The sequence below is a fragment of the Seriola dumerili genome, unplaced genomic scaffold (genome assembly GCF_002260705.1).
Source record: "Seriola dumerili isolate Sdu_G_001 unplaced genomic scaffold, Sdu_1.0 BDQW01000149.1, whole genome shotgun sequence".
Lineage (NCBI taxonomy): Eukaryota > Metazoa > Chordata > Actinopteri > Carangiformes > Carangidae > Seriola > Seriola dumerili.
Window position 1 is genome coordinate 21,225,597 of NW_019174404.1, and position 27,161 is coordinate 21,252,757.

Genomic DNA, 27,161 nt, shown 5'->3' on the forward strand with positions numbered 1-27,161 from the left:
GATTTAGGCCTTGTGTGTGTGTGTGTGTGTGTGTGTGTGTGTGTGTGTGTGTGTGTGTAAATAGGTCAGGATAGCACGCTGTATTGATCCCTTGTCAGTTATAAGTGTTAGATCCTGCTGGTGATGTTGCTGCAGGAGAATATCTATAGATCTCAGCTATCACTAGTATTCACACACACACACACACACACACACACACACACACACACACACACACACACACAGCTGGGTGTTAAAAGGCAGAACTTGGACTGTGTCATATTTATAATCCATGGTTTATCAAAATAGAGCAGTTGACTTATGTTCAGGGTTCCCTCTGAAAATGACGTGAATGACTGTAAAATAAATAGTTGGCGTCATTGTCACTATCAGAATATTTAACCACAGTATATAGTAAAACTAGAATATCAATACAACTCTACCATGGTTTGTTACGCAGTCTCTCCTTCAATAACAGTGTAGTCATTGCATGAGTTTAAAGTTTGTTTTGAAGATGTGATGATTTAATTTTGATTTGAGGCATTTGATATCAGTGACCAATGACACTCTCCCATCACTAAAAAGTTAATTTAAAGCTACATTTAGGATTTGGGAGAGCAGATTTGATTTATGGAGCTGAGGGTAACAGTCAAAGATGATCCACACACATTCTCCATTTTTTTTTTGTGTCATTGTTTTGTTCTTCACAAGTGCTCTTGGCCACGTTTGTGACCTTGTGGCCATGACCTGATTGGTATGCCATTCCCAGAGGAGCGATCTATGTCCCATACTGCCCTCCTGCTATGTAGCCTCTGCTGACAAAGCTGTCAGAGCCACACAAACTCTCTGCCTTGGCTAATGTGAAATCCTAGAATATAATGTTGTTCAGTCGCATGTGACCTAACCCTTTTGATTCTTCAGATTACAACATATTTTACTCTGATAACACCAATGTAGCAGCAGATTTGTTGTCCCAGTACTGGTGGAAATCTAAGAAGAGCATTCACTTTTGTTTTCTGGTTCAGCAAATACTTTTTAAACCAACATTTTCAGTGAATTGTATTGATGGACTGGAAAACCATCTCACTTGCTCTTTGTGTGTATATTCAGTGTTCAGTTCACGGTTGTCGTTGACTTTGTGGCAAAGCTTCCAAGTCCAGCTCCTCTTCCGAGTCATCTGGTAGCCAGCTCTCATGTTTTATTCAAACTGTGCTGTGTGTCTGTGTGTGAGAGAAACTAGTTTGGTCTCTCATTACATCCTGGTTTATAGTTCGGTGTAACAGTATCTGCAGGTACTGCTCTGCCTCTACACTCAGTACCTCAGCACTGTCCCTGCAGCTCAGCTGTAATGGTGGTGTAAGCTGATAGTGCTTTTATTTGCCTGGTTAGCAGATGACACTCTAGACCAGAGCCCTGTGTCTGATTAGGTTTGACTGTGGCCAAATATAAACACCAGCATAGGTCATACATTGTCGTTACGACGTAAAGGAACGTGTTTGTTTGGTACAAGACCAACAACATCATCATCGTTTTCATATTTTTTTCAGTGAAAATCAGATGACAAAACAATCATTCCAACTGAATCCAATCACAATATCTGCCAAAGTAATCGCAATATGATTTTTTTTTTCATATCATGCAGCTCTAATATTTACTATAGAAACGGCACCACCGCACATATGAATTTTGATGTCTTTCCTTATTGTAAGAAGCTGTGTGCCATTCCCTGCCAGATACTTCCCTCCTCCCAAAACACCAGGATTTGACACACACTCCCATTAGTACATTTCCCATCAGTACAGTAAATTTAACATCTTCCCATGTCACCTCGTTCCCCAGCCATGTTTCCTCATCTCTAAAGAACTTGCTGTGGCAGACAGATTTTCTTGGCCTGCTTCGACAGTCAGGTGTGTTTGGGAGACGGGAGAGGATATTGTGGAATGGAAAGCATTCCCTCCTAGTGGGGTGTTTCTTTCCTGACACTGACACACACACACACACACACACACACACGTTCTCTCTCTTTGTCGACAGGAGGGTGTTTCCTGTTGGCTGCTTGCCTATACACACATGCACCCACACAAACATGAAGCACACAAGTCTGGGTCAGTCAGTAGCTGGACTTTGATTCATTTCTACACAAGATGTGTTTGGATCAAAGTTGAGCAGCTCTTGTATAAACAAGAACAACACTAGACATATACTGTCACTTAATAGCCCAATGGATGTATTGGCATTTCTTATTATATTATAATGTTGGCTGAACTTAGCTTGTCAAAGATGTGTAGGTATATAAATTGGCTAACAAGCTACAAGAAAATTGCATTATAGAAATCAGTTAAGAAATGTTAGAAGTAATTTAGATACAGTGTCTCCATCACATATTTATCCACTGACAAGTTTACTTCAAAATCAAGTTAAAGGGATCCTTAACTACTTTTGTTGTGTTTATGTAAGATAATAAATATACTGTATACCCATAGCTTGTTTCTCAAAAGCTCAGCATCTGTCAGGCTCTAATACAATTTTGCAAAGGATAGAAGTTTAATAGAAGTATACTGATGTTTGAATTGTGACAAGGACCCACTTTAATGCTTTTATTGCCCCCACTTGGCTACTGATTGATAGTTTCTAGTGCACCAGTGTTTGTCAGTAACATGGTCTTATACACAGTTATCATCATCAGTGTAAAATTGAGAATTAATTTGTTCTCTCTCTCACCCTCCCCGCCTGTGTTTCAGGAGACTTTACAGCAGTTAGTAGTCATGCCCCTCCCCAACATCCTTTGCATCGCCAAGGATCCAATATCAGGTAACACCAACTGCTACACAACATACTGTACACCCTGTTGTTTATCATGTCCTGCATATTTCCACCACCGTCCTACATGTACTTTCATCTATAATACACACAGGATTAATCACTAAATGGAAAAAACTGGTTGTGTTATTTATTACCATCTTAAGTAGTAATTTTCAGGCCTGCGCTGAAATGGATAAAAAACTGTATTTATGTTTCTTTTTGTACTTTGTTGGTTCTTGAATCTGTTGCCATGACGTCATTTCAAACACTGGTCTCTGCAAGAACAGGAGGCAGTTTCTCTTGGCTGCTGATGATATGATTCACAGGATGAGGTCATTAGATGCTTTATTGATTTACTGTTTGATAGGTTGTGAGTTGGATCATAACCACTGATTAAGATAAAGATTCCTGATGATATATTTCTATGGATCTGATTACAGGTATTTTATATAGTCTCACATGTGCTCACCTCTGATGCAGACATTTTAAACTCTGGTTTCTGGTTTTCCTGTTTTTTTTTTTAATTCACTTTTTATTGCTTTTTAAACACACAAAAAAACCCCAGTAACATCACACAGAGAGACATAAACAGAAGCGGTAACAATGATAATGATAAAAAGAGAGCACAGAAGACAGAAAAAAATAAAATAAATATGTATTATAAACAACAATAAAATATACGAATCTATATATACACATGGTAAGCATTGGCATCACCTATCATAATGCTATCACTCCTGTACAGTAGGATAAGAGGTAAATATAATTATCACTCCTATATCAAAATGGCAGTAACAAATAGTATCTGCCAGGGCAACATGGCTGTTACTAATAATACTAATAACAAATAAGAACATCTCATCACATTGCTATCAAACCTGTCTAAACGAGTATAGCCCTCTGTCCCATATACTGATAACACCTTATTGGGCAGGCAATATTATATATCGTACATTTTTACATACAATACAGGCCATCTCGATGGTAACATCTTACATACATTAACATTGTCAACTTGCCATATTTTGAGGTTTTTTCCTGTTTAAAAAAAAAAATGAATGTAAATGTAAAATAAGGTGGAAAAACTGCAATGACAGAAACAATATAATCTGAGTGGGAGAGCTCATGAATTTTAGTCAGAAAGATAATTGTATTGAATCTTATTTGTGGGAGCCAAGTGGCACCAAATAGCTCGGTATAAGCAAAATTCAAGACTGTGTTTACTGCTAGGCTTGTTCTCATAATGAAGGAATTATTTTCCAACCCTCCTGAATTTCATGTATCTTGTTGTGGTCATTCGATGAAAAAAAGCCTTGAATTGAACTGTAGTCTGCAGCCTGCAATGTTTATTCATATGCACTGTCCATGTTTCATAAACTTAAGTTCAAATCACATCATTCTTACTTTAACAAGAAACCAAACTAAGGGAGAAAAATACTAGAATAATCTATAAAGTTATTTGAGTCTTGATGGCAGATGTATTAGTGCACAATGGAAAAGTGTTTGTTATATTGTCTGCATCTGTTTAGAGTTTAAAACTGCACGGTTTCTGTTAAATTGTTGTTCAATGAATAACAACAGAGTCTGTAGTCAATGAACGGTTAGCTCTTGTATACGTAGTGTACTTTAACGCTGCCTCAGGCGTCCTGCAGCCTCAGTCACCATCAGCCTTTAGATCATTTTATAATGTTCAAGGACTCGCTCTGTGACTTTCATTAACCTTTTTCCTTCTTTATTCTTTTCACTTTTATCATGATTTCTTGTATCTGAAGCACTTTGTAAACTCTGAATATTCATGTTTGTGATTTACAGTACATCTGTGTTTTGTTCCCCCTCCAGCCAAGAGCATGGAAGAACTGAAAAGACTGTTGTTACTGATACTAGGCTGTGCTGTACAGGTAACACACACACACACACACACACACACACACACACACACACACACACGCCCAAACACAGCAGTTCACTGTGCCACCCAGTCTCTCCCAGGAAATGTGTTTGTGTGTGTTTAGTTTTGCATGTCTGAGCACAGCCGCTCAGTGTGTCTGCTGATAAGGTGCAGGGCGGGACTGCAGGACTCAAAAACACATGGAGTCATATCAATGGTTTCCTACAGTAACAGTCATCAGGATTATGGAACTGTGTATTGGCTATTTAAATGTCACATGTTGCTCAGGGGCACTCTGACAGTCGTTTAAATATAAGATAATTAAGTTTGTGAGTGCAAACCAGCAAGTTTTGAAATCTACTCAGAGGAACCCTAAATTTGATTTAAGAATTAACCAGAAGGGTGAGTTGAGAGTTAAACTGTAAGTTACATGTAGGTAAAAAGGAGAGGCGTGGGAGGTGGGAGGTGGGTGCGCAGGTGTGTTTGTTCATTCAGCACTTTGTTGTCTCTCATGTCCACCTCCCCCATGGCTCTGAACCCACCAGACTGTTTTCTCCTTTGCTCACGGCTGCTCTGTTCCTCTCCTCCTCACTCCCTGATCCCTAATTTCCCTCCTTCTCTTTCTGTCTTCCCCCTTTTGTCTCCCTCCCTCCCTCCCCGTACTGGTTCTACTGGTTCCATGAAAGTGGAAGGTCATGAGGGAGCGATGAATGGAAACACAGAGGGAGGGAGGGGCTGATAAAGCCACATTCAAATGTTGTTGATGTTGTTCAAAAATAACTCTTTCTCCAAACAAACAAACTCACATTCATGACACTATGTGTGTATGTGTATGTGTGTGTGTGTGTGTGTGTGTGTGTGTGTGTGTGTGTGTGTGTGTGTGTGTGCTCAGTGTGAGCGTAAGGAGGAGATGATAGAGAAGATCAAGCTGCTGGACATTGAGACCCAGGCCGCCATCGTCTCTCACATCCAGGAGGTCAGTAGATGCTGGTGTTCGTCTCTGATGATCACTGTAGGTCAGAAGTTCAAACTGTTGTGTGTTTTCTGACCTTACAGCATTTTTGGTGAAATAATCTTAACTCAAGGTCCACTTACTAGCTTTTCGAAGGCTGTCAAACACATCTCGTGTTCTCCATCAGCTCCTGGTCGATGGCCTCTGACCTCTTGGCTGTATTAACTCCTTGTGATGTCTGGGATACTCCAGGTGTCTGACTTGGTCTCTCCCTACTCACTTCACTGATTAGATGTTAAAAGCAGAAATGCTTTGTCAATTAAACAGTTAGATGATCAACAGAGTTTTAATCTGCAGCTATTTCGATAATCGATTCATCTTTACAAATCATTTGTCAAGCCAAACTGTTCTGGTTCCACCTTCTTAGATGGGAATATTTTATTTTTTGAGCTAGTCTTCTCTGGTTCTCGCTTCTCAATATCTTTGCATCTCAATATTCACATGGTTTTCTTTGAAGAGAAGTAGAAACATAGAAATATACCTGGCTTCTGTTAAATGGACAAAAATAGTTTCAATATCTCAGCTTTAGGAAATTTTGACTGACATTTTTTACTTGTTTTTTAGAATGTATTTTATGGAATAAATTATTAATAGATTAATCAAGAAAATAATTGATAGATCAAATGATAATAAATAATAAAATTGTGATGATACTGGAGCTGTGTCATCCACATACCGGTGTCGGATGTCAGGTGAGGTTGAAGCTGTTGTTACATTAGCTAATTGTTCCCTTATGTCTCTTCATTACAACCACCCAGAAATGTCTCACACCATGTGCATTGTTTCATCTCCATGCAGCATGAAACACGTCCAACATCAGCTGACATCAAAGAACAACAACAGCTTAGTCAGCAGTAATCAATTTCAAGACATTTTGTTATGAAAGTGATATTTAATATAACTCCTTCCTATTTTCAGCTTGTTTATTTACAGCTGTATTAAACAGACTATTATCTGTTAGATGACTCAGGTGATGAGGTCAGGCTAATGAGGTTACCATGCTAGTTAACCTCTTCAGCCGCACTGACACTTTGAAGAGTGCTCATCACTCGCTGTGTGGACGAGCATTGTTCAAACTCACAGACCTTTATTGTTTTAAGCTCAGATCCCGAGGTTTCCAAATATGTCAAACAGGTCAAGCCCAATTACAACAGTGATGAGTGTAAACATTGTGAAGGTTGTGTCTGAAAGCACTCACTCAAACTCCCTGCTCACTATCCCGGGAGCTCTAGGGGATGATACAGTGAGAAAAAACACTTTTCGACAGTACATGGTTCATTTTCTCTGTGCTGTCTTTCTTTCTTTCAGTGCAAGCGCAATGCATGATGGTATATATTGCTTGGTTAGTGAGCATCAGTTGTACATAGGGGTGTAACGGTTCACGTATTCGTGCTGTGCCGTTCGGTACAGGATGTCTGGTTCAGTATGCAATGTGATCCAAATGAACATAATCTATCTTTAACCATGCATGTTATGTGCATAATGTTATGTGTTCTGATTTTCAGTCTATGACATGTTAGTGAATAAAGTCATACAAGTGAGGGAGAGGGTTTCTACAACTGCAGGAGATATTGTTAGAGCCAGCAGATCTCCTGGTCGCTCGCCTGGTAAAGGCTTAGTCCTAACCACAGCGGCCCAGGTTCATATCAGACCTGTGACTCTTTGCTGCATGTCCTCTCCTCTCTCTCTCTCTCTCTCTCTCTCTCTCTCTCTCTCTCTCTCTCTCTCTCCCTCCCTCCCTCCCCCTGATTTTCCTGTCTCTCTCTGACTGTGACTATCAGAATAAAGGCAAAAATAAATCTGCCCTTTCTGCAGACGATGTGGATACATTAATCTCTCTGAAAAAAAAACTGAATAGAGTGAATGTATCAATAATTTTCTACATGCGCTAAACTTTACTGGATCTTTATTTTATTATTATATTATTAATTTCTTATCTGATTGATAAACTTCTGAAGCACTTGAAGTTTTGTTAGTAGATTGCAGCAATATCAATAATACCTTGATGGATTTGGTATGACATAATTCTTTTTAAAGAAATGTACCTTTATGTGCATTTCTTGTGTTTAGGAAACAAGTCACCCAATTTGAAGTTATGGCCAGTTTGCAACCGGGTTACAAGTTTACAACTTTACGATTACACCTTTATGTTGACAAGTTCAATTCATAATAAATTAAAAGATGTTTTTCATGTCTATTTTTCACTGTACTGAAAACATACTCAACCGTGAACTCAAAACTGAGGTATATGCCGGAATGTCAGTTTTGTAAATCGTTACACCCCTCGTCGTACACTACTTTTCACAATGCATTGTGGGATACTATGAGTCTACACTATACATTCAGACTCCCTATATAGTGGATTATAATGGGAGTAGTGAGAGAGAGACATTCTTTTAAACATTTCCATTGAATTAATTAGTGCACCTGTACAAAGTGACATCTTGGGTTTTAATATTCTAACCAATAGATATAATAATGTGTCACTACACTAAATGTGGGGTGTGCGTGTGTGTTTGTTGCAGGTCACCCACAACCAGCTGAATGTTCTCGACCTGTCGTGGCTGGAGGAAGGAGCAGAGATTGTGCACGAAGAGCTGGAGCCTCTGTCCCGTAACATGGCTTCATCGCTACGGCAACTGATTGACCAAAGAGACAAAGCCAGTGAGGTACTGAGAAACAAAAACACAAGAACCACTGCCAGGCTGATAATGTTATTTTATTATAATGATAAGAATATTTTTATTCATGTATCAAATATTAAAATCCCAGTACAGTCATTGTTGTTGACTTTCTTATGTGAAGAACATAAAGCAGATTATTGAGATGATGTCATGCTGCGTATAGGATTCTCCACTGTAAAACACTAATGAATACATTTTCTCTGGAAGTATTAAACGTTGGCAGAAGTCTTCTTGTAGCATTACTTCGATGTGAATTCAGCAGAAACACTTGTGCCCTTTAGGTGATTGTGGATCTGACCCAGGAGAGGGATTACCTGTTCAGTCAGCAGCCCCAAGAAGGGTGCAGGACTCTAGGCTCGAGCAGCCTGGAGCGTGGGCAGGGCTCTGGAGGTGTGGGAGTAATTGACGGAGGAACGTCTGTAACTGTGTCTGGGCTGACCAAAGAAGAGAAACAGCATCTGTCTGTGGAGCTCGCCGACACCAAGGCCAAGCTGCGCAGAAACAGACAAGAACTGTAGGTCTTTTCGTTAAAAAATAGTCAAAACCTTGATGTTGGCTTAAAAGTAACTTAAAAAATCTAAATAGTCCATTTGATACTAATCAGTCCTAAAATGTTCATTTTTCGAGTTTGACTGAAGCAGCAGCTCATTGCACACTGTTCCCTGTCAGAGTAATCACTGGTTTAAGGCTGAGCAGTGGTGATACAAGCAGGGGCTGGAAGTCATTATACTACCAGCATATAGGTCATTATGCTGTCTAGTTCTGTCCAGTCATTCTGCAGAATATACCATCTAGATTCTTTTACCAAACACTGTAAAATAAAGACTTACAGTCAGACCAGTTTACTCTAAGTTTCGACAGTCTTATTACATCACTGTGAGTCCTTATTCTCTTCAGTTACTCTCAATCTATCTGGAAATTACCAGCGTGTGGAGCTGATTATACAGAATAATGACTGTAAAACTTTTAATTGAAGCTACTCAGTTATTTATGTGGTGTGTGTGTGTGTGTGTGTCTGTGTGTGTGTGTCTGTGCGTGCGTCTGTACGTACAGGGAGGAGAAGACAGAGCAGCTGTTGGATTCAAAACATGAGGTGGAGCGTCTGGATCAGGAGTTACAGAAAGTGAAACAAGAGGTCAGGACTCATTTATAACAGTAGTGTCAGATATGTACGACTGGAGGAGAATCGTATGTGACTGTGTGGTTTCTGTCTTAACGCTGGAGATACACTACACATATTGTCTGGACTCTAGACAGGGATTGACATTGATTTCTGCTGTCACTTGTATTAGAGATGTTCCAGTTAAGAAATGTGAATATTGACTATCATTCAATGCTGATTTGATATATATATTTAAATATATAACACGGCTGCAGAATGGACACTTTAGCTTGAACCAGATCTATATGAAAAATGTCCCGTTGTGGCAGGAATGTTGACAGGAAAAGACTCTCTTCATCCCAGACATGAACAAAACACTGAACCTCAAATGTAGTTTAGTTATCCAACAACAGCACTGGACGGTTTTTTCATGCCAGAGCTAGAAGTTCATTGTTTTCTCTCATTGTCATTTTAGTTGCGTACACGAAACACAGTCAGAAACAAAGCTGCTGTGTCAGAGCACACTGCTACACCACATACTGCAGTCTCAGAGATGTTGGAAATCAACCCAGTAATCATCATCATGAGTCTACACTTTTCACTTTGGTTCCATAACTTCTTCTACATGTTATTCAAGCTTACATCCAAATGTTCAATTTAACAACAAATTCAGATTCCCACTTTGTCTGTCTGTGTGTATATGATGAATAGATTTATTATTATTTTTAATGTATGGTTATGGAAAAAAAGGTGACAGTAATGCACGTGTGTGTGTGTGTGTGTGTGTGTGGTTCAGAACCAGTCGCTGTCTTGTGAGGCTCGTTCGGTCCGAGCGTACCGGGACGAGGTGGACTCACTGAGGGAGAGAGCAGCCAGGGTCGACAGACTGGAGACTGAACTGACCAGATGTAAAGAAAAACTCAACGATGTTCACTTCTACAAGAGCAGAGTGGAGGTACAACCACAGCTTCACACTACACACCAATATACACATACCCATCACATTATGACACTATAGGTCTATAATATATTTTGTGTATTATGAGAGACTACCACATGTTCTATCATTGGATATGTTTAACTTCATGTTGTAGAGCTTTTTATATCTGTTTGGTTTGTTCTTTCAACTGACAGTGAAGACAAAAACACATTATGAGCACGGACTGACTTGTATCTGGCACTGGCTGGCCACTTAATGTGTGTGTGTGTGTGTGTGTGTGTGTGTGTGTGTGTGTGTGTGTGTGTGTGTGTGTGTGTGTGTGTGTGTGTGTGTGTTGGGTCATTTAGGAGCTTCGTGAGGACAACCTGACTCTCATGGAGACGAAGATGTTGTTGGAGGAGCAGCTGTCAGCCTCCAGAGGACGCTTTGAGAAACTTCACACACTGGAGAAAGACAACCTGTTACTACGAGCTAAGATACATGACCTGGAAATGGTATTATACTACACCTGTGTGTTAGTCATATACAGATGTATTTGTTCTGTAGTATTAACAATTATTCTAAAGCAGAATGTCATCTTTAATCTGTTCTCTAAAGGGATTTTCACTTAAAAAGACAAGGCGTGTGTGTGTGTGTGTGTGTGTGTGTGTGTGTATATATATATATATATATATATACACGTATGTGTGTGTGTGTTTAATCAGAAAGTCACATTGACGTAAAGCATTGACATAAAGAGCTCATTTACAAGTGAGACCTGAGTACACAAAAATAAAATAAATAACAAGAAAAGAAATATTGATAATAGAAATACAAATTTTCAGTGATTTAAACATACGTTCAGATATGTAACACATGGACATGTGTTTATATAAACAGCGATCAGAGTGTACATTTAAATGTTTTTAAATATGCACTGAGATACACAACCAGATAGACAACAAACTGCAAGTTAGAAGCAATAGAACTAAACAATTTAACTTGAACATCCTGCAGATGTTTTTTTTGACATAAACATTGTTATAAATGATACAAAATCTGTTGTAGTATTTGGCTCTTGTCAGAAAAGCAGCTGTATTTTGAGGACTTAATGTAGTTGCAAAGTTTTTAACCTTTTTGCCAGTGTTAGCAGCCATTAGCTCATGCATGTTGATATCACTGATGTCTCTGTGTGTGTAACTGCCTTTCTTCTCCTGTGTGTTTTGAAGGGTTGAGAATACTTATGTCTATATATCTTTTTTGTGTGTGTGTGTGTGTGTGTGTTGTGCAGGAGAGGGACAACGAACGTCAGAGGCTGGAGGAGCTGGTGGAGGAGAACATGCTGCTGGAGATCGGACAGAAACAGAGTATGAACGAGTCGGCTCATCTCGGCTGGGAGCTGGAACAGCTGACTAAGAACCACGACAACACTAACACAGAGAGTGAGATGCCTGCTTTTTTTTCTCTATTATTTTCTATTATATACTGCTCTGTTTGTGTCCAGAAATGTTTTTCTCCACACTCTGTCCTCACCAAAGTGTTTCTCTCTGCTGCAGCTCGCAAGTCATTGGTCCATGAGCTGAACGAGTGTGTTTCCAGTCGAGTCTTGAAGCTGGAAAAGGAAAACCGGGAGCTACAGGCCTCTATAGAGAGACTGAAAGGGGATAATCACCTCCTGCAGGAGCAGCAGCTCCATACCCAGGAGCTGGACCGTGAGAACCAGAGCCTCAGCAAGAAGGTGGGAGGCCTGGATATTGTAGAGCCATTTGTACAGTGAGGAGAAAAGAGTTGCACACAATCTACAAAACACATTTTTAATTGTTACAGAGAAAAAGTAATTATAATTTTTCTGTTACTTTCTGTCAGCTGGAGCGCCTTCAGGTCTTGTTGGACCAGGAGAGACTGACCAATCAGGACATGGAATCTCTGGGAGAGGAAATATTGAAGGAAAAGCAGAGTCTGGAGAGAGAAATGCACGCTCTGAGGGCAGAGAGGGATCGGCAGGTAGTTAACACACTCAGGTAAAATATGACGCTTAAATACTTTCTTTGTTGTTAACGCTGTCGTACCTTTGTTCTCCTTGTCCGCTCAGATTTCAGAGTTGGAGAGCGAGAAGCAGCACCTGTCTGAAGCAGTGGTGTCCCTTCAGGAGCGCGCACAGTCTAACAGTGAGACGAGGGTCCGCGAAGTGGAAGCAGAGAACCGCCTACTGCACCAGAACATCACTGACACCAGCTCCCGGGTGGCCAGCTTGGAAAGTCAACTCAAAGTCTCCAATGAGGAGGCAGAGAGGCTGAGGGAGAGGGCGGGTCGGTGCGAGGAGGCGGAAAGAGAGGCTGCGAGGCTGGAGCGGAGCAGGGACTCTTTGAACAAAGAAGTAATAATATTCATAAAATAATTCATGTATTTATGATGTATTCCTGATTTAAAACCAATCTGATAGCTAAAAAAAATTAGTCTATAAGATGCAGTTGTCCCTGTTTCGCTTCTAGGTGGCGTCTCTGCGTTCATGCAGCGAGCGGTCAGAGGCTCTAGAGAAGCAGGTGTCCTCCCTGGAGCAGGAGGTGTGCAGGCTGAAGCGGGAGGCAGAGGAGGCCCAGCAGAAGCTCGGGAGGCACGAGGTGGAGAATGGCTTGCTGTCAAAGGAGAACCTGGACCTCCGCTGCTCACAGGAAAACCTGCGTGCCTCATCCGCCCGCCTAGCCACCCTGCAGGAGGAGCATCAGGAGGTGCAGAGAGAGACACAGGAGTTAAAGAGGAGGGTGGAGGAGGTCAGAGAGGAGGCACAGACAGAGAGGAAGAGGGCCGAAAGGCTGGAGCTGAACATGGCAGCTCTGAATCAGGAGAAATATCGCTTAGAAGAGGAGATAGAGAGGAGTAAAGAGGAGAGGGAAGAGGTAGAGAGAGAGAGGCGAGAGACACACAGCAGAGAGGAGGAATGGAGAAGGGAAGTAGCGGAGCTGAAGGAGGAGCGGAGAAGGAGGGAGGAAGGAGACAAGGAGAGGAGGAAGCTCCAACTGGACCTGGAGCAGTCAGAGAAGGGCAGGAAACACCTGGAGAAGGAGAGCTTGAAGATCAGAACGCTGCTCGAAGGTAAAGAGACAGAACTGGAGGAGAAAACCAGGCGACTGGCTACAGTGGAGAAGGAGGGCACGACTCTAAATAAGGAAATGGACAGGCTGAAGGAAGTGGCCGTCAAAGCCAAAGAGCTGGAGAGGGAGAACAAGGAGCTGCAGAAACAAGCGACTATTGACAAGAGGACTCTAGCTAATCTGAGAGAGGTGAGAGAAAACAATGGGCACCACAAGAAAAACAACAGTGAACATGTTTGTGTTAACCCCTGAATGTTATTCTTGTCAGCGTGGCAGAGCTGAAACAAGATCCATTTATTAGCTGGAGCATTCAGTTGTATCACAGGATCTTTCTCAGCCCATTTGTCATTGTAGATATATTAAATTTTTTCTGAGCATTTTAAGGACTGCCATGTTGGCTTAAAAGTTCCTCACCTTGGAAACCGCATTTGACAAAACAGTCTCATAACAAGGTCCATTTACTGTTTGTTTCACTTGTATCACATGATCTTCTCCATCAGAGAAAGTTTGAACTTATTTTCATGACAACTACTGATGAAGTTCATGTGATATGATCAAAAGCTCCAGAACAGCTAAACCTTGTGGTGATACAGTTTCCAAGGTCCAGAATAAACTCACAATCTTTACAGAATAGTATTGAATAGACTGTGATAAACATACAACCACTCATAGTGAACCATATCAAGTAGATAACACCAACTGGTTCATATCCAGACTATTTATTTATTTACTCATTTATCAATCTATCGTCTAACATTACCCTGGTATACATCCTGTGCTTAATGTTAAACTTTTATGTTACACTTTTATTTAGACTTTTTTACACTTCACTTCATCTTCCTGTCTGTCCACCGATCTACTGTCTGCAAATGAGAAATGTAAAAATGAATTTGCAAAAACCAGTATTGGACCGTTTGTTTGAATTTGATTTTCTCACTTTTTTTTTGGAAACAAAAACAAATAGACCATGTGATTTTGTTTTTTGTTTTTTGTTTAGAATTTAAAATCAAATAAAACCAAATGAATTTGGTCTTTGATGATAAAAGGAATTGTCAAAAACCAAAAAAACGGACCATTTTCATTTGTTTGGCATTTTTTGATTCTGACACCAAAAAAAGGTTTTCTCTATTGATTTAAAAACAAATAACAGATTTACATTTTCTTTCGTTGTTAAACTATGGATTATCCGATGATAACCAGACTATAAAGTTTCATAGTTTTGTACCACACATTTTTGTGTGTGCAGGAGTTGGTGTCGGAGAAGCTGAGTGTTCAACAACAGAGTGTCAAGTTGGAGAGACTCAATGAAGAGCTGGAGAAGATCGGACTGAACAGAGAGAAACTACTGCAACAAGAATACACACAGGAGGATAGGTATCTTTCTCTTTATGCAGATTTTGAATTATTTTATGTCATTGTTTATGGCGCTCATCTGATTTCATTTTTTCTGTAAAAAGCGATGTTTGAAGCTTTCTTGAGAACCACTCATCCAAAATACTTCAGCAGTACATCTGCTGAATGAATAGATGTGTAATTCACTGATTGACTGATGTCTGTTGTTTGTGGATGTCAGCCGGTACAGGCTGCTGGAGTCTCGGCTGGAGGAAACTGTCCAACAGACAATGAAGATTAAGGAGGAGAAAATCTCCACCCTGGAAAAGAAGCTGGAGGAGAGCAACACACTCAATACTACCCTGCGCGCCGAGCTGGTCACTGTAAGGACACACATGCCCCGCCTTCTCCCAGTCTGTTCTCTAGATTAGAATATAAAGAAAGAAATAAACAGCTTGTATTGTTACACTGACGAACAAATGCAATGTAATGTAAGAGCAAGTTAATGAGAAACTAAGAGGCTCACTCCCACTGATTGATTCAAAGGCTCCACCAAACAGTTGAGCTGAAGGTAGTTCGCTTGTCCAAAAATGGCTTCAGCAGTTCAACATACTGTTTCTCGTACATTGATTTATTTGTGGCAGCATGTCACAATATCATCATTGCCCGCCTCTCTCTCACTCTCTCGCTCTCTCTCTCTTTTCCTCTCTCTCGCTCTTTCACTCTCTCTCCCACTCTCTCTCCCACTCTCTCTCCCTCTCTCTTTAAATTCAATTTTAATTCAAATAGCTTTATTGGTATGAACAAAAATGTTAATGTGAATGAGTTTGCAGAATATTAAAATACATCAATTATTAGATACAATCACTTAACATCATATGGATGTGTAGTGTTGTGAGTCTCTCAGGCTGTGTCCGGCAGAGACATATTTAGCTGTTAGAGGAGCTGCTGGTCTTTCACCCAGGAGAACTGATAGTTTGTCCTCTGGGGTTAACATCTGGAAGTTTGGTATCTTCTTGGATAATTCCCTGTAGTGGAGGTCTCTCACTGGAGAGAACTTGTCACAGTGGAGGAGGAAGTGCATATCTGTCTCTACCTCCCCTGTTGACCACATACATGCTCTCTCTCTCTCTCTCTCTCTCTCTCTCTCTCTCTCTCTCTCTCTCTCTCTCTCTTTTCTCTGCCTCTAAAACCAGACCAATCACAACAACATTATTTATTTGTCACAAAGTCCTTGGCAATTAAAATATTTGTAGTGAAGCTTCTTACTTCATTAATTAGTTATTTTAAAGATCAAATAATGATAATGACACTGTGTAATCGAGTAATGTCTAATGTCTTATTGTGAAAGAAAAACATTGTGTTAACAGCATTATTCTGCCATGTTGATTATGAGTTCTTTATGTTGGAATGCTTTGTGTTTTAGAGTGTGTTAAAATATATATAAATAATATATATTTATGTATATATAGGTTCATAAGACTGCCCTGAGGCAGGAACAGGAGGAGGAAGAAAACCACTACCAGCAGCACTCAAGTGGCAGCCGGGGTCAAGGGTCAGCCACTGCTGAGCTTCTACGAATCAAAGATCATCTTATTGATGTAGAAAAGAATGTAAGAGATACATCTTTAACCCCTGAATAAAATACATCAGTGCTTAAATACTTTACTATAAATACTTACATTATTTTTACATTTCTACTTCATTTGACCTGCTGCTATATTTGATGGTTGTGTTAATGGTACATACTTCTCTTTATTTAATAGTATTACATTATATATTATCTGTGTCCTAATGCTACAGAAATGCTCCCGTTCATACTTGAATGTTCTCCCAATAAATGTTTATGGCATCATTATTTTGTCCAGAACGCCTCCCTGCAGACAGAGAGCAGTCTGTTGAAGGAGCAGCTCAAACAGCTGGAGAACCAGAACACTTCTCTTAACAACCAGATGGTGTCGCTGCAGCGACACATCACCACCCTGCAGGAACAGAATTCAGCCTTACACACACAGACCGCTAAAGTGCAGGTATGAAGTCCGTCATTCAGACAAATTTGAGAAAAATTCAGTTTGTTTTTTTAAGCTCTTGATTTCTAATGATTTCTAATGGATTTCTCAGGTGGAGAACTCCACACTCTCGTCTCAGAGTGCATCTCTCATGGCCCAGAATGCAGTACTGCAGGGCCAAGTCACTGCCTTGGAGACTGAGGTAGAGTCATGGCAGCGACAGCGTGAGGAGGCGTGGCGAGGTCGAGAGAGTGTGCTCAGCGACCACGACCGCCTGTTGAGCGTTCATGAGAGGCAAGCTCACGAGTACGAGCAGTTGATCAGTCAACACGCTGCACTGAAGTGCAAACAGAGGGCGGTAGAGAGCGAACACAGGACGCTGCACAGCAAGTAAGTTCATACCGTACAAACCCAGCTGACAGTGTTGAGATGCAGGGTCTTTGATAAACCTCAGCTCGCAGGTAAACGCATGACCAGGACATTGTGGGTGAGGAATAGAGAACATCTCACAATGGGATCACACCAGCTGCGACGGCCATCAATTATCATCAGTACATTTTTACAATGGGTGAATGTGGTTTGTAGTGTAAAGTGCTTTGAGTGGTTGATAAGAAACTAGAAAAGTGCTGTATAAGTGCAGTCCATTTTATACAGACTCACAAGATGAAAACAGCACTGTTCATGCTGTTGCTCCTGGCAAAGATGTGTAATGTGTTAATGCTACTTATGTCTTAGTGATAGAAACTTTGTGTTGTAGTCACATGACAAATAAACTGTTGCTTTAAAGGCATTTCAACAGTTTTTAATGAAAGAAGCTCAAATGAATATAGAGCTCTGTACAGAAGATGCTGTGCTCCTACTTGTTAAGAAATGTTTAAAAAAGTAAGTAGTATTTACTTACTTTAACTAATATGTACCATTGTCTCAGCAGAGACATAAGCTGGTGTTTAGTAGCCGTAAATCGATGTTTTTGTCATAACTAAATTTAGCCTTTACTTGCACTGTGTTTTAATTAATAGCTATAGTATAGTATAGTTATAGTAGATAAGCAATCTACTTTGTCTCAGAGTAACTACATTATAGTGCACAACAGAATTTCCTTAGACTTCTACTGTACAGTCTGTAACACAGATGCATGGAGTCACAAGTTCATGTAAACAGAGTAATCGCACACAACCATGAGGCTTGCTCAAGATGTAATTATAAACACTGTCAAGTAGACAACCCTGTGATAACCCCTGTGCCCTGACTGTCTGTCTGTCTGTCTGTCTGTCTTTCTTTGTGCAGGTATTGTATTTTGCTGCAGCAGAAGGAGAAATGGGAGGAGCAGGAGGGGCGTGGCCAGAAAGAGAAGGAGGAACTAAACCAGGAGATCCAGAAGAATCGTCTGCTACAGCAAGAGAACCGAGAGCTAAAAACAGAAGTGAACAGGTATCGTATTTTCACACGCAGTCGCACCGTCATATTTAAGACTAGAGGGGATTGTAGCTCTGCTGTTGGAACACCTAAGCACTGGAGTGACCACTATCTTCTTTTAAAGCACTTACAAAATCTCAGTTTATCAGTTAGCCTTTTAATGTTTTCATATGACATCTTTTATATGCTGCGCCCTTGATATCTGTCTCATGTTCTGTAGAGCACTTTGTGACATTGTTTTTGAAAGGTGATATACAACTAAACTTTACTATTAGGGTCCAAGCACTGTATGTGCTGGAAAAATATCATGTTAGGGATGCGGCGATCACATTTTTTTGCCACTGGTACCGATCACCCATGAGTGAGATACTGTGCGATCCCGATCATCTTTGGCAGACATTCCAGATGGCATACATTATATCAGTCTCACACACTTTGTAAAAGTTCCACACGGCTAACATGTTGTTTTGTTTTGGTGTCCTGTCGCATACCAGGCAGGACTCCACTCCACAGCACACAGTGCTTCTCTCAGCCGCAGACAGCAGAGTATTAACCACAGTTGATCGGTTTTAAGGTGATTGGTGACTAGAAGCATTAATTCCCATCTAACTATCACATATTTTTAATGAAAATCAGCCGTTAATAATCAGCGGCTGATCAATCACGGCATCCCTAAATCATGTAATCTGATCCTGGCTGGTGAATGAATATTAGTCCAGTATCAGGTCCAAAACAACTTAGAAGTTATTTTCTTGAGGTATACGCATTGACAGGTTCAGGTACAGTGTAGCCATAGTGTGGTTAAGGTTAGAGGAATCTGGGAGCACATAGAACTACTGATTTTAAGACTACATGAGTTGATCCTTGACTTTTCTCATTTCTGTCCCCTCTTTTTGACTTTGTCTATTCCCCCTGTAGATTGACAGAGAGCCAATCACAGCACTCAGAGCACAGTGAAGGGCTCCAGCAGCGCGTGAATGAACTCAAGGGCTCATTAAGCTCTGCCCAGCAGGAAGTGACTCAATTGATGGCACAATATGATTCACTAATGGAGCAACACCAGGGCCTGGACCTGACCATGACCAAACTAGACAACCACTGTGAGGTAAACACACGAGGCAGCGGGGAGAAACAAGCAGAGCTGTGTTTGACTTCAAACTCATCAGCTCTGGATCACTATCTATTTACTACTTTCCTGACCTGACTCTGTGTGTGTATGTGTGCAGCTGCTGAGTCGACTGAAAGGGAACCTGGAGGAGGAGAACCACCACCTCCTTAGTCAGATCAACCTGCTAAGTCAGCAGAACCACACTCTGCTGGAGAGGAGCATGGAGAGCAAAGAGTTGTATCACCAGGAACAGAAACTATACATGTAACTGCACACAATGCAACACAAACTACCATCTACACTACTGTCTAGAAATGCTGTCAGAAAATATATATGTAGAGAGAGAGAGAGAGTTATATATAGATACATATATATCCAAACAGTTTAACAAAAGATTCAGAAAGAACAATACTGTAAATTTGAATGATGTTTTTCTCACTTTCTCTCCTTCTTTCTCTCTGCCTCTCTCTCTCTCTAATTAGTGATAAGCTGAACTCTCTTCGTCGGCAAAAAGAGAAACTAGAGGAGAAGATCATGGACCAGTACAAGTTCTACGACCCTACACCTAAAAAGTAATACATCATTAACAGCACCTTATAGAACAAATATACACTCTTCACTTATCTCAGTATGTGGTTTTTAATGATATGACGATAAGGGTTTTATTAGTCAAGTCAACTTTATTTCTAGAGCACATTAAACACAGCTTGAGCTGAACAAACTTCTGTACAAAGGACAGTTAAATAAATAAAAGCAAGTAGAACAAATGTAGTAAAATCATGAGTGCCAATAGATGAGATCTGTGATGTGAGGTGGGGCCTGATCTATTAAGAGCCTCAACAAGGTCTTAAACTAAATTCTAGACTTAATATGGAGCCAGGTAATACGGGGGGTGATGTGCTCGCAATTTTTTTGTGCCAGTCAACATCCTTCAGCTGCGTTCTGGACCAACTGTAAGTGAGATAATGAAGAGTGGAAAATGCCTGAATACAAAGAATTACAGTAGTCCAGTGGAGTTTTGATAAAGACGTGGATTACTTTCTCCATCAGGGAAGGACAGAATCGGTTTAAGTTTGGAAATAGTTCTTAAGTGATAGGAGCTGTTTTTAGCAACAGAGGTGATGTGTTTATTGAGTCAGGGAAGAGTTACATGGCAACCTACGAACAGTCGATCACATCACAGGAATGAAGCTATTTCTAACCAAGCATATGCCAGTGTTTGAGTTTTTGCTTTTGCTTTTGTAATGGCATCAAAAGTCAGACAGATACAGAGCACATGGCGCAGCACAATTGATTCTAACAGCAGCAGTTTGACCCGTTTAACTGAACAGAGAAAAAAGAAGCTTCTTCCAGCTTTATATCCTATAACAAACAAATCAACAGACACTAGTATCCCATCATGCTGTTGCTTCTTTTGTATTGCACAAGACATGGTACTGATCATAGATTGTACTGATCTGCAAAGCCAAACATATGGAATTCAAGCTGATGAATGTGATTTAGAAACATGCAGCAAACTTTTTATACTGCAAGATTTTTAATGATTTATACTGACAGGATTTAAGATTTTTATTTTTGAATACAGTATTTTCTGTATTTAAATAGATTTTCAGTCATTGTTCACATTCTACCACTATGGAATTTTAAGTTTGAAAGTTTTCAAGCTCAACAGAAATATTGACTTGATATCAGTATCAACTTATGTGAAAAAAAAGATTGTGATTAACATTTTTCACCAAGCCTGCATGAAATATGGAATATTTGTTAAGTATTTTTTTTACTCTAACTATTAATTATTACCATAACTGTAAATACGCATATTGATGGTTACTATATAGCAGATAATGTTGTTGTGTGTTGTCAGGAGGAGTCAGTGGTCTGGAGCCAAAGCTTTAGCCAAACTGATTAAACCCCGAAAGGAGAGCAGCAGGGAGAGAGGGGGCGACCGAGACAAAGACGGGGGCAAGGAGAGAGAACGGGCAAAGAGTGCCCCTGACATTCCCCTACCGGCCCCGCCCCCACTCCTCCCCCCTGAGACACCTCCCCCTCTCCCCCAGCGGACGGGAAGTGACTCGCAAGATGGTGGCCACGCTCACAGTAACCATAACAACCTAATCACCAGCCCAAGCCTGGGACCCCAGAGTCCAGCACTGACTCCCATCAGCCGAGGTAAACACACTGCACACACAGTCTTGTTAAAGTTTTGTCTGCAGGTGGATCATTTTAATCTGAGGAAAATTTAACTTGATAAAGACACATTCAGAATAAATATTTGTTCCATATTGACACTGGTGGAGAAACCAGTGTCTCTGGTTTCTTCTCTTTATGGGTTATGGTAGAGCTAAAAACTGTATAAACAAAGTCTATTATTGTGAAATACATACAGCATCTATTAAAAACATTTTAATTATAGTTTAGCCACAAAGCTGATGACATAAACAGGACTTTGGATGAGGTGCACCTCCATGTTGAGCCTGCACAGGGCGCTGTTGACCATATTAGTGACTGGATGACTGACAATAACTTTACACCTCTGTTTCTCACCACTGTTAACATCCACTCTGTCCGTTTTTAACTGTCTAACCTGTTCTTCAGGTTTCTGATCTGTTCTGACCGAACATCAGGAACTTTTCAGATATATTTATTTTACATTTGCATTTTCAGGCATTATCTGAACTAACAGCCCATGTGAAAGTTTGTTTTGACTATTAGTTCTAATTTTAAATTTTTGACAGGCATGCTAATTAAATGTATGTATTTACACAAACAGTACAAAAAATCTTCTTTCAAAGGTGAATTCACACATATTTCCATTATCATTATTATCATGTTTTCACTTTAGCCAAACAAAAAAGGAAAAAAAAACATTATTAATCAATCACTTTAGATACATTTCTCCAACTTTTTCTTAAAACTGATCTTTTCCTATGTCTGGGCAACAAAATTAATATCAGTCCCTAAATGGATCTCTAGATTTAGTGTCAACAACTTTATGTGCAGCGCTCAGTGCCTGTGTGCCTTGGCTTTGTATAGTCATCATGAGACTTTTACACTTCATCCCGAGAGTTCTTCAAACATGAAACATGGTTCATGTATGGACATCACTGACTGTCATGTTTTTAGTGTGAGACAAAGAGAGGACAGCTGCACTTTAACAATAACTGCAATAATAGCAATCCGACATGGCAACAAAAATTCCTCCCAGACCGCAGTGATAGACATTTATTTTTGTCTCAACACAACTGTCGAGCATACTGAAATTCCAGTGAGAACAGAGAGGAGACAAAAATAGTTGGTTTAGATCAGGGGTCTCCAACCTTTTTTACTCTGTGAGCTACTTCGACAAAATAAAATTGGCTGAGAGCCCCTCGTGTCTTATATTACTGGTTACATTTATTCACATATCGGATCAATACACTCAAACTGAAATCAGATGAATCAGATAATTTAACAAGTCATCAAATATCAATATCCAAACTCACATTGGATATCACCAAAAATGTGAAACTCACATGAGACAAAAATGTGAGTCATGATTCAGTTAGACCTGAACACACAGACATGAGAACGTCACTACAAATAAACCTCCTTAAATCTGTTTATAAATCAGCTCCTCAGTCAGTGATAGTTGTTGTTAGTATGGTACACAACAAACATGAACTTAAAATAGAGAATTCACTACACTTCATTTAACTCACTTTATCTGTGGCAGCACATTTCCTTTTTGTCGTTTATATCTGTTCTGTTATCAGACGAGTTATCGTTGCATGTTGCCAACAAACCAGAAAGTAACTCATGTTACTGACAACTGACAGATAATGATCTGGTGTTGAAGAGGAGGGAGTGTCTTTGTTTGGAGCAGATCTACTGAGTGAAGTTGTGTTGAAGTTTGAACTATACATCCACGGTTTGTACAGACTATATCCTCTGAACCTTTGGGTGAGCTCCTGGTAGCCATCTGTTGGAGACCCCTGGTTTAGATGAACAGATTATGGAGATTGCAGATTATGAAGTCACAGCCGTGACAGTAACAGAAATTGTTGGTGTTTCACTACGATATATCGTGAAACTGGTCTACCTCTAATCCGAGTTATGACGAGACGTGTTAGACATTGCTTACACTCTAGCTATACTTTTCATCAATCTATCCTAATAGTAGAACTGGGTTCTAATGCATGGTCCTGTTTTTATTTCCATGGGTTTTCTGTTTAACTGCTCTACTCTTCTGCTCATGGCTCAGCTCAAATCACTCTCAGTTCAACAACAAGTGGCTTAAAAGCCTTTGTCCACCGGCATGTGGAAGTTGTCATACTCAACTAACTTAAGGGAAAAAGTTGAAACAATAAAACTTTCCAATTGCTCTATTGTACAGCTACATACACTCAGCTGGCAGTTTATTAGGAACAAAACTAAACAACATTCCTGCAATGAATCCTCCTCCATGGAGGTTATAACGCTCAGTTCTGGTTGAAACTGCTGTAGAGAAGTGTTGATTCAACTTTATGTTCTGCAGTTTGTGGTGCTGCTCAAGTTGCATTGTGTTAATCAATCAGACGGGTGTTTCTATTATTTTGTCCACCCCAGTAATATCAATGAGGGTAGGCTAAATAACAGAAACGCCTCTGTATAATGTAATACGATATGATAATGATGTATAATGCTCGCACAGTTGAATCGACACCTCTCGGAATGAGCCCTCATGAAGGAGGCTTTATTACAGCACTGTCATTTTAGACTGCATTAGTTTGAGCCAGGTGTTCCTAATAAACTGACATCTGAGTGTGTGTCTCTGTTGTGTTTATCTGTTGTTTCCTGTGCACTGAGCTTTCTGCCAGTCGTCACACTTTGCTCAAATCAGAGTGAGTTGATCTCAGTCCTGGGTCTGATGCATGATTTTACTTAACAACAGAATTCCATGTTCTTGTTTTGTTCTAGTGGGTTCTCTTGCATGGCCTCTGTTATTTTACATCCTGACAGTCATTTACTTTATAACTTCTTAACCAACTATTTTACTCACTGTCATTATTTATCATTCTCTCTACATTTCTCCACATCTCTGTCCATTTCTCTCCCACTCAGCTCCTCCTGCCCCAAAACGCTTCTCTTTTCTCCGCAGTAAAAGTCAAGACAAGCTCCTCCCCTTATCCCCCCCTTCTTCCTCCTCCTCCTCCTCCTCTCGCCTCTCCTTCTCTCTCAACAGACGACTGCGATTTTGGTCTTCCTCTGACATCACAGCTGACGTCATCACTAGCCAGTCAATGTCAGCCAATGGAGTTTTCTAACATCTTCCTCCCTCCTCCTCATCATTTCTAATCAACACATCATCATCATCATCGTCACTGTCGCCCCCAGCACCCACTGTTGTTCAGGATTTCACACATATCATCCGTGCACTCTCTTCATGAACACTAATATATGCAAACATTGCACACTCCTCAGGACTAATAAACATACAGAACACAAACAGGTGCATGTTGCTGTTGCGAGCCAACCAGTATTACTAGTAAGTAGTGTGTGTAGACATGGTTTATGTGTGTGTGTGAGTTTGTGCACAGACTCCTGTTTCCAGCCAGGCTTGCCTTCATATATCTGCAGTTCTTTGTTTTTGATTTGTATGAATGAAATCTGTGTTTGTGAGTTTGTCTCTGCTTAAAGATGCAGTGCATTCAAAACTTGTTCAGACCCCTTCACTTTTTACAGCCTCATGCTTGATGATGAAAATTCATTTTCTACAATCAGTATCCCATAATGACAAATCAAAAACAGAATTTTAGAAAAACTGAAATATAGAAAAATATAAAAACTCTTTACTATGATACTTGATTCAATTGTTTGGGCATTATGTGGAAAGACACACACCAGTCTATATAAGATCTCACAGCTGACAATGCAGATCAGAGCAGAAACCATGAGGAGGAAGGAACTGCTGCAGACCACAGAGACAGGACTGTGTCGAGGCTCAAAAACATTTCTGCTGCATTGAAGGTTCCTGAGAAGAACAGTGGTCTCCATCATTCTGACATGAAGATGTCTGGAACAACCAGGACTCTTCTAGAGCTGGTTTCTCAGCCAAACTGAACAGTCGGGAGAGGGTCCATGATAAGAGAGGTGACTGGGAACCTGATGATCACTCTGGCTGAGACTCAGAGATCCTGTGTAGAGATGAGAGACAACCATCACTGCAGCACCGATCTGAGCCTTATTACAGAGTGACCAGTCAGAAGCCTCTCCTCAGTGAAAGACGCATGAAAACACCTACAGGACTCTCAGACTGTGAGAAACAAGAATTTCTGGTGATGAAGCCAAGATTTAACTGGTTGGCCTCAGTTCTAGGCTTCATGTCTGGAGGAAGCAGGACACTGTTCATCACCTGTCCAACAGGAACAGGGAGACTGGTCAGGGCTGAGGGAAAACTGAATGGAGCAAAGTACAGAGATGTAAACCTGGTCCAGAGCTCAGGACCTCAGACTGGGCTGAAGGTTCACCTTCCAACAGGACAGTGACCTGAAGCACAATGCAGGAGGGGCTTAGAGACAACTGTGAATGTCCCAGACTCCTGACCTGAACCCAAATCTAACATCTCTGGAGAGACCTGAACATGTGTCCTCATCCAGCCTCACAGAGCTTTAGAGGATCTGCAGAGAAGAACAGCTGAAAATCCCCAAATCCAGATGTGCAAACTTGTCACGTCACTGAGAGGACCGGAGGCTGCGATCACTGCCGAAGGTTCTTCAACTGAGTTCTGAGTAAAGTGTCTGAATTATGTCAGTGTGAAATTTCAGTTTGTCCTTTTTAATACATTTGCAAAAATCTCTATAATTCTGTTTTTGTCATTATGGAGGATTGAGTGTAGATTAATGAGGGGGGCAATTGATTTAAATAATTTTAGCACAAGGCTGCAACAAAACAAAATGTTAAAAAGAGAAGGGGTCTGAATACTTAGTGAATGCAGTGTGGAGCTGTCTGCTTCACAAGGCTTTACTCCAGAGCTTTTCCACCAATGTCAGGTCCCCACAGCAACCAACTGCTGCACACTTGTCACCCACCGCCTCCGTGTCCAACATGACTGTCTGCCTGCTGCCATAACTCATCTTCTACCCTCCCTCTCTCTTTTCCAGCACCATGAGCTTATGTGGGTTTTTAAACATCAGTTTTTTAATGCTGATATTAGCATTTCTAAGCTTGTGGTGGCTAATGACAATGTAATGGCAATTTTTACTGCTACCTTTTACAACTGCTGTCCAGCAACAGTTATATAGTCTCACTTCAAATCATGTGAAGTGTAACAAAACACTAGACCGTCTTTTAAGAGAGTGATACATGTACAGTATATATAGCGAAAAATTTAACTGTACCTGTTGCTGCCATCAATGTGAAACTGAAGAATGCAGCTTTTGATTTGAATATTTTATTAGATTTACAGGGTTTCAGTGGTTGGTTCAGATATTTTTTCTTGACTTCTAGAAATACATGGAAACCATCACTTGAATTTAAAAGCTCAGTATCTTGCATCAGTGATGCTGCGTTACTGTTCAATGCATCCATGTTCACACCTTCATTGGCTTGCAATTTAGATGATGAATTGTAGAGGCAGCTCTGTCCTTCACAGTGATCCCTCTTCCATGATGGTGATAAGAAAAGTAAAGTATTTGAGCATGCTTGGATGGAATCTAGTCTAAAATCTATTAACACTAATATTGATCAGAATCAGAGACGTACACTGAATAATAACAGATTACTATTCATACCTGCGCGCTCACTGCACTGTGTTTCCTGTGGTTTTATATCTCATACTTACACTATGGTTAAAGCCCCACA

General features: G+C 40.4%; 1 protein-coding gene across 1 annotated transcript in view; it reads left to right on the forward strand.

The window, feature by feature from the left end:
• LOC111226116 (protein Daple-like) overlaps positions 1-27,161 on the forward strand; it is a 48,056-nt gene that overhangs the window by 13,261 nt on the left and 7,634 nt on the right. Inside the window, exons 4-27 of the mRNA XM_022751210.1 lie at positions 2,721-2,790; positions 4,621-4,679; positions 5,562-5,645; positions 8,207-8,350; positions 8,647-8,737; positions 8,777-8,879; positions 9,419-9,500; positions 10,264-10,422; positions 10,755-10,901; positions 11,678-11,828; positions 11,943-12,124; positions 12,253-12,390; positions 12,479-12,763; positions 12,879-13,667; positions 14,725-14,852; positions 15,052-15,193; positions 16,283-16,423; positions 16,679-16,840; positions 16,932-17,209; positions 18,107-18,250; positions 19,154-19,340; positions 19,462-19,607; positions 19,826-19,915; positions 21,208-21,512. Coding sequence (XP_022606931.1) covers positions 2,721-2,790; positions 4,621-4,679; positions 5,562-5,645; positions 8,207-8,350; positions 8,647-8,737; positions 8,777-8,879; positions 9,419-9,500; positions 10,264-10,422; positions 10,755-10,901; positions 11,678-11,828; positions 11,943-12,124; positions 12,253-12,390; positions 12,479-12,763; positions 12,879-13,667; positions 14,725-14,852; positions 15,052-15,193; positions 16,283-16,423; positions 16,679-16,840; positions 16,932-17,209; positions 18,107-18,250; positions 19,154-19,340; positions 19,462-19,607; positions 19,826-19,915; positions 21,208-21,512 — 4,207 coding nt within the window. The remainder of the gene's footprint in view (positions 1-2,720; positions 2,791-4,620; positions 4,680-5,561; positions 5,646-8,206; positions 8,351-8,646; positions 8,738-8,776; positions 8,880-9,418; positions 9,501-10,263; positions 10,423-10,754; positions 10,902-11,677; positions 11,829-11,942; positions 12,125-12,252; positions 12,391-12,478; positions 12,764-12,878; positions 13,668-14,724; positions 14,853-15,051; positions 15,194-16,282; positions 16,424-16,678; positions 16,841-16,931; positions 17,210-18,106; positions 18,251-19,153; positions 19,341-19,461; positions 19,608-19,825; positions 19,916-21,207; positions 21,513-27,161) is intronic.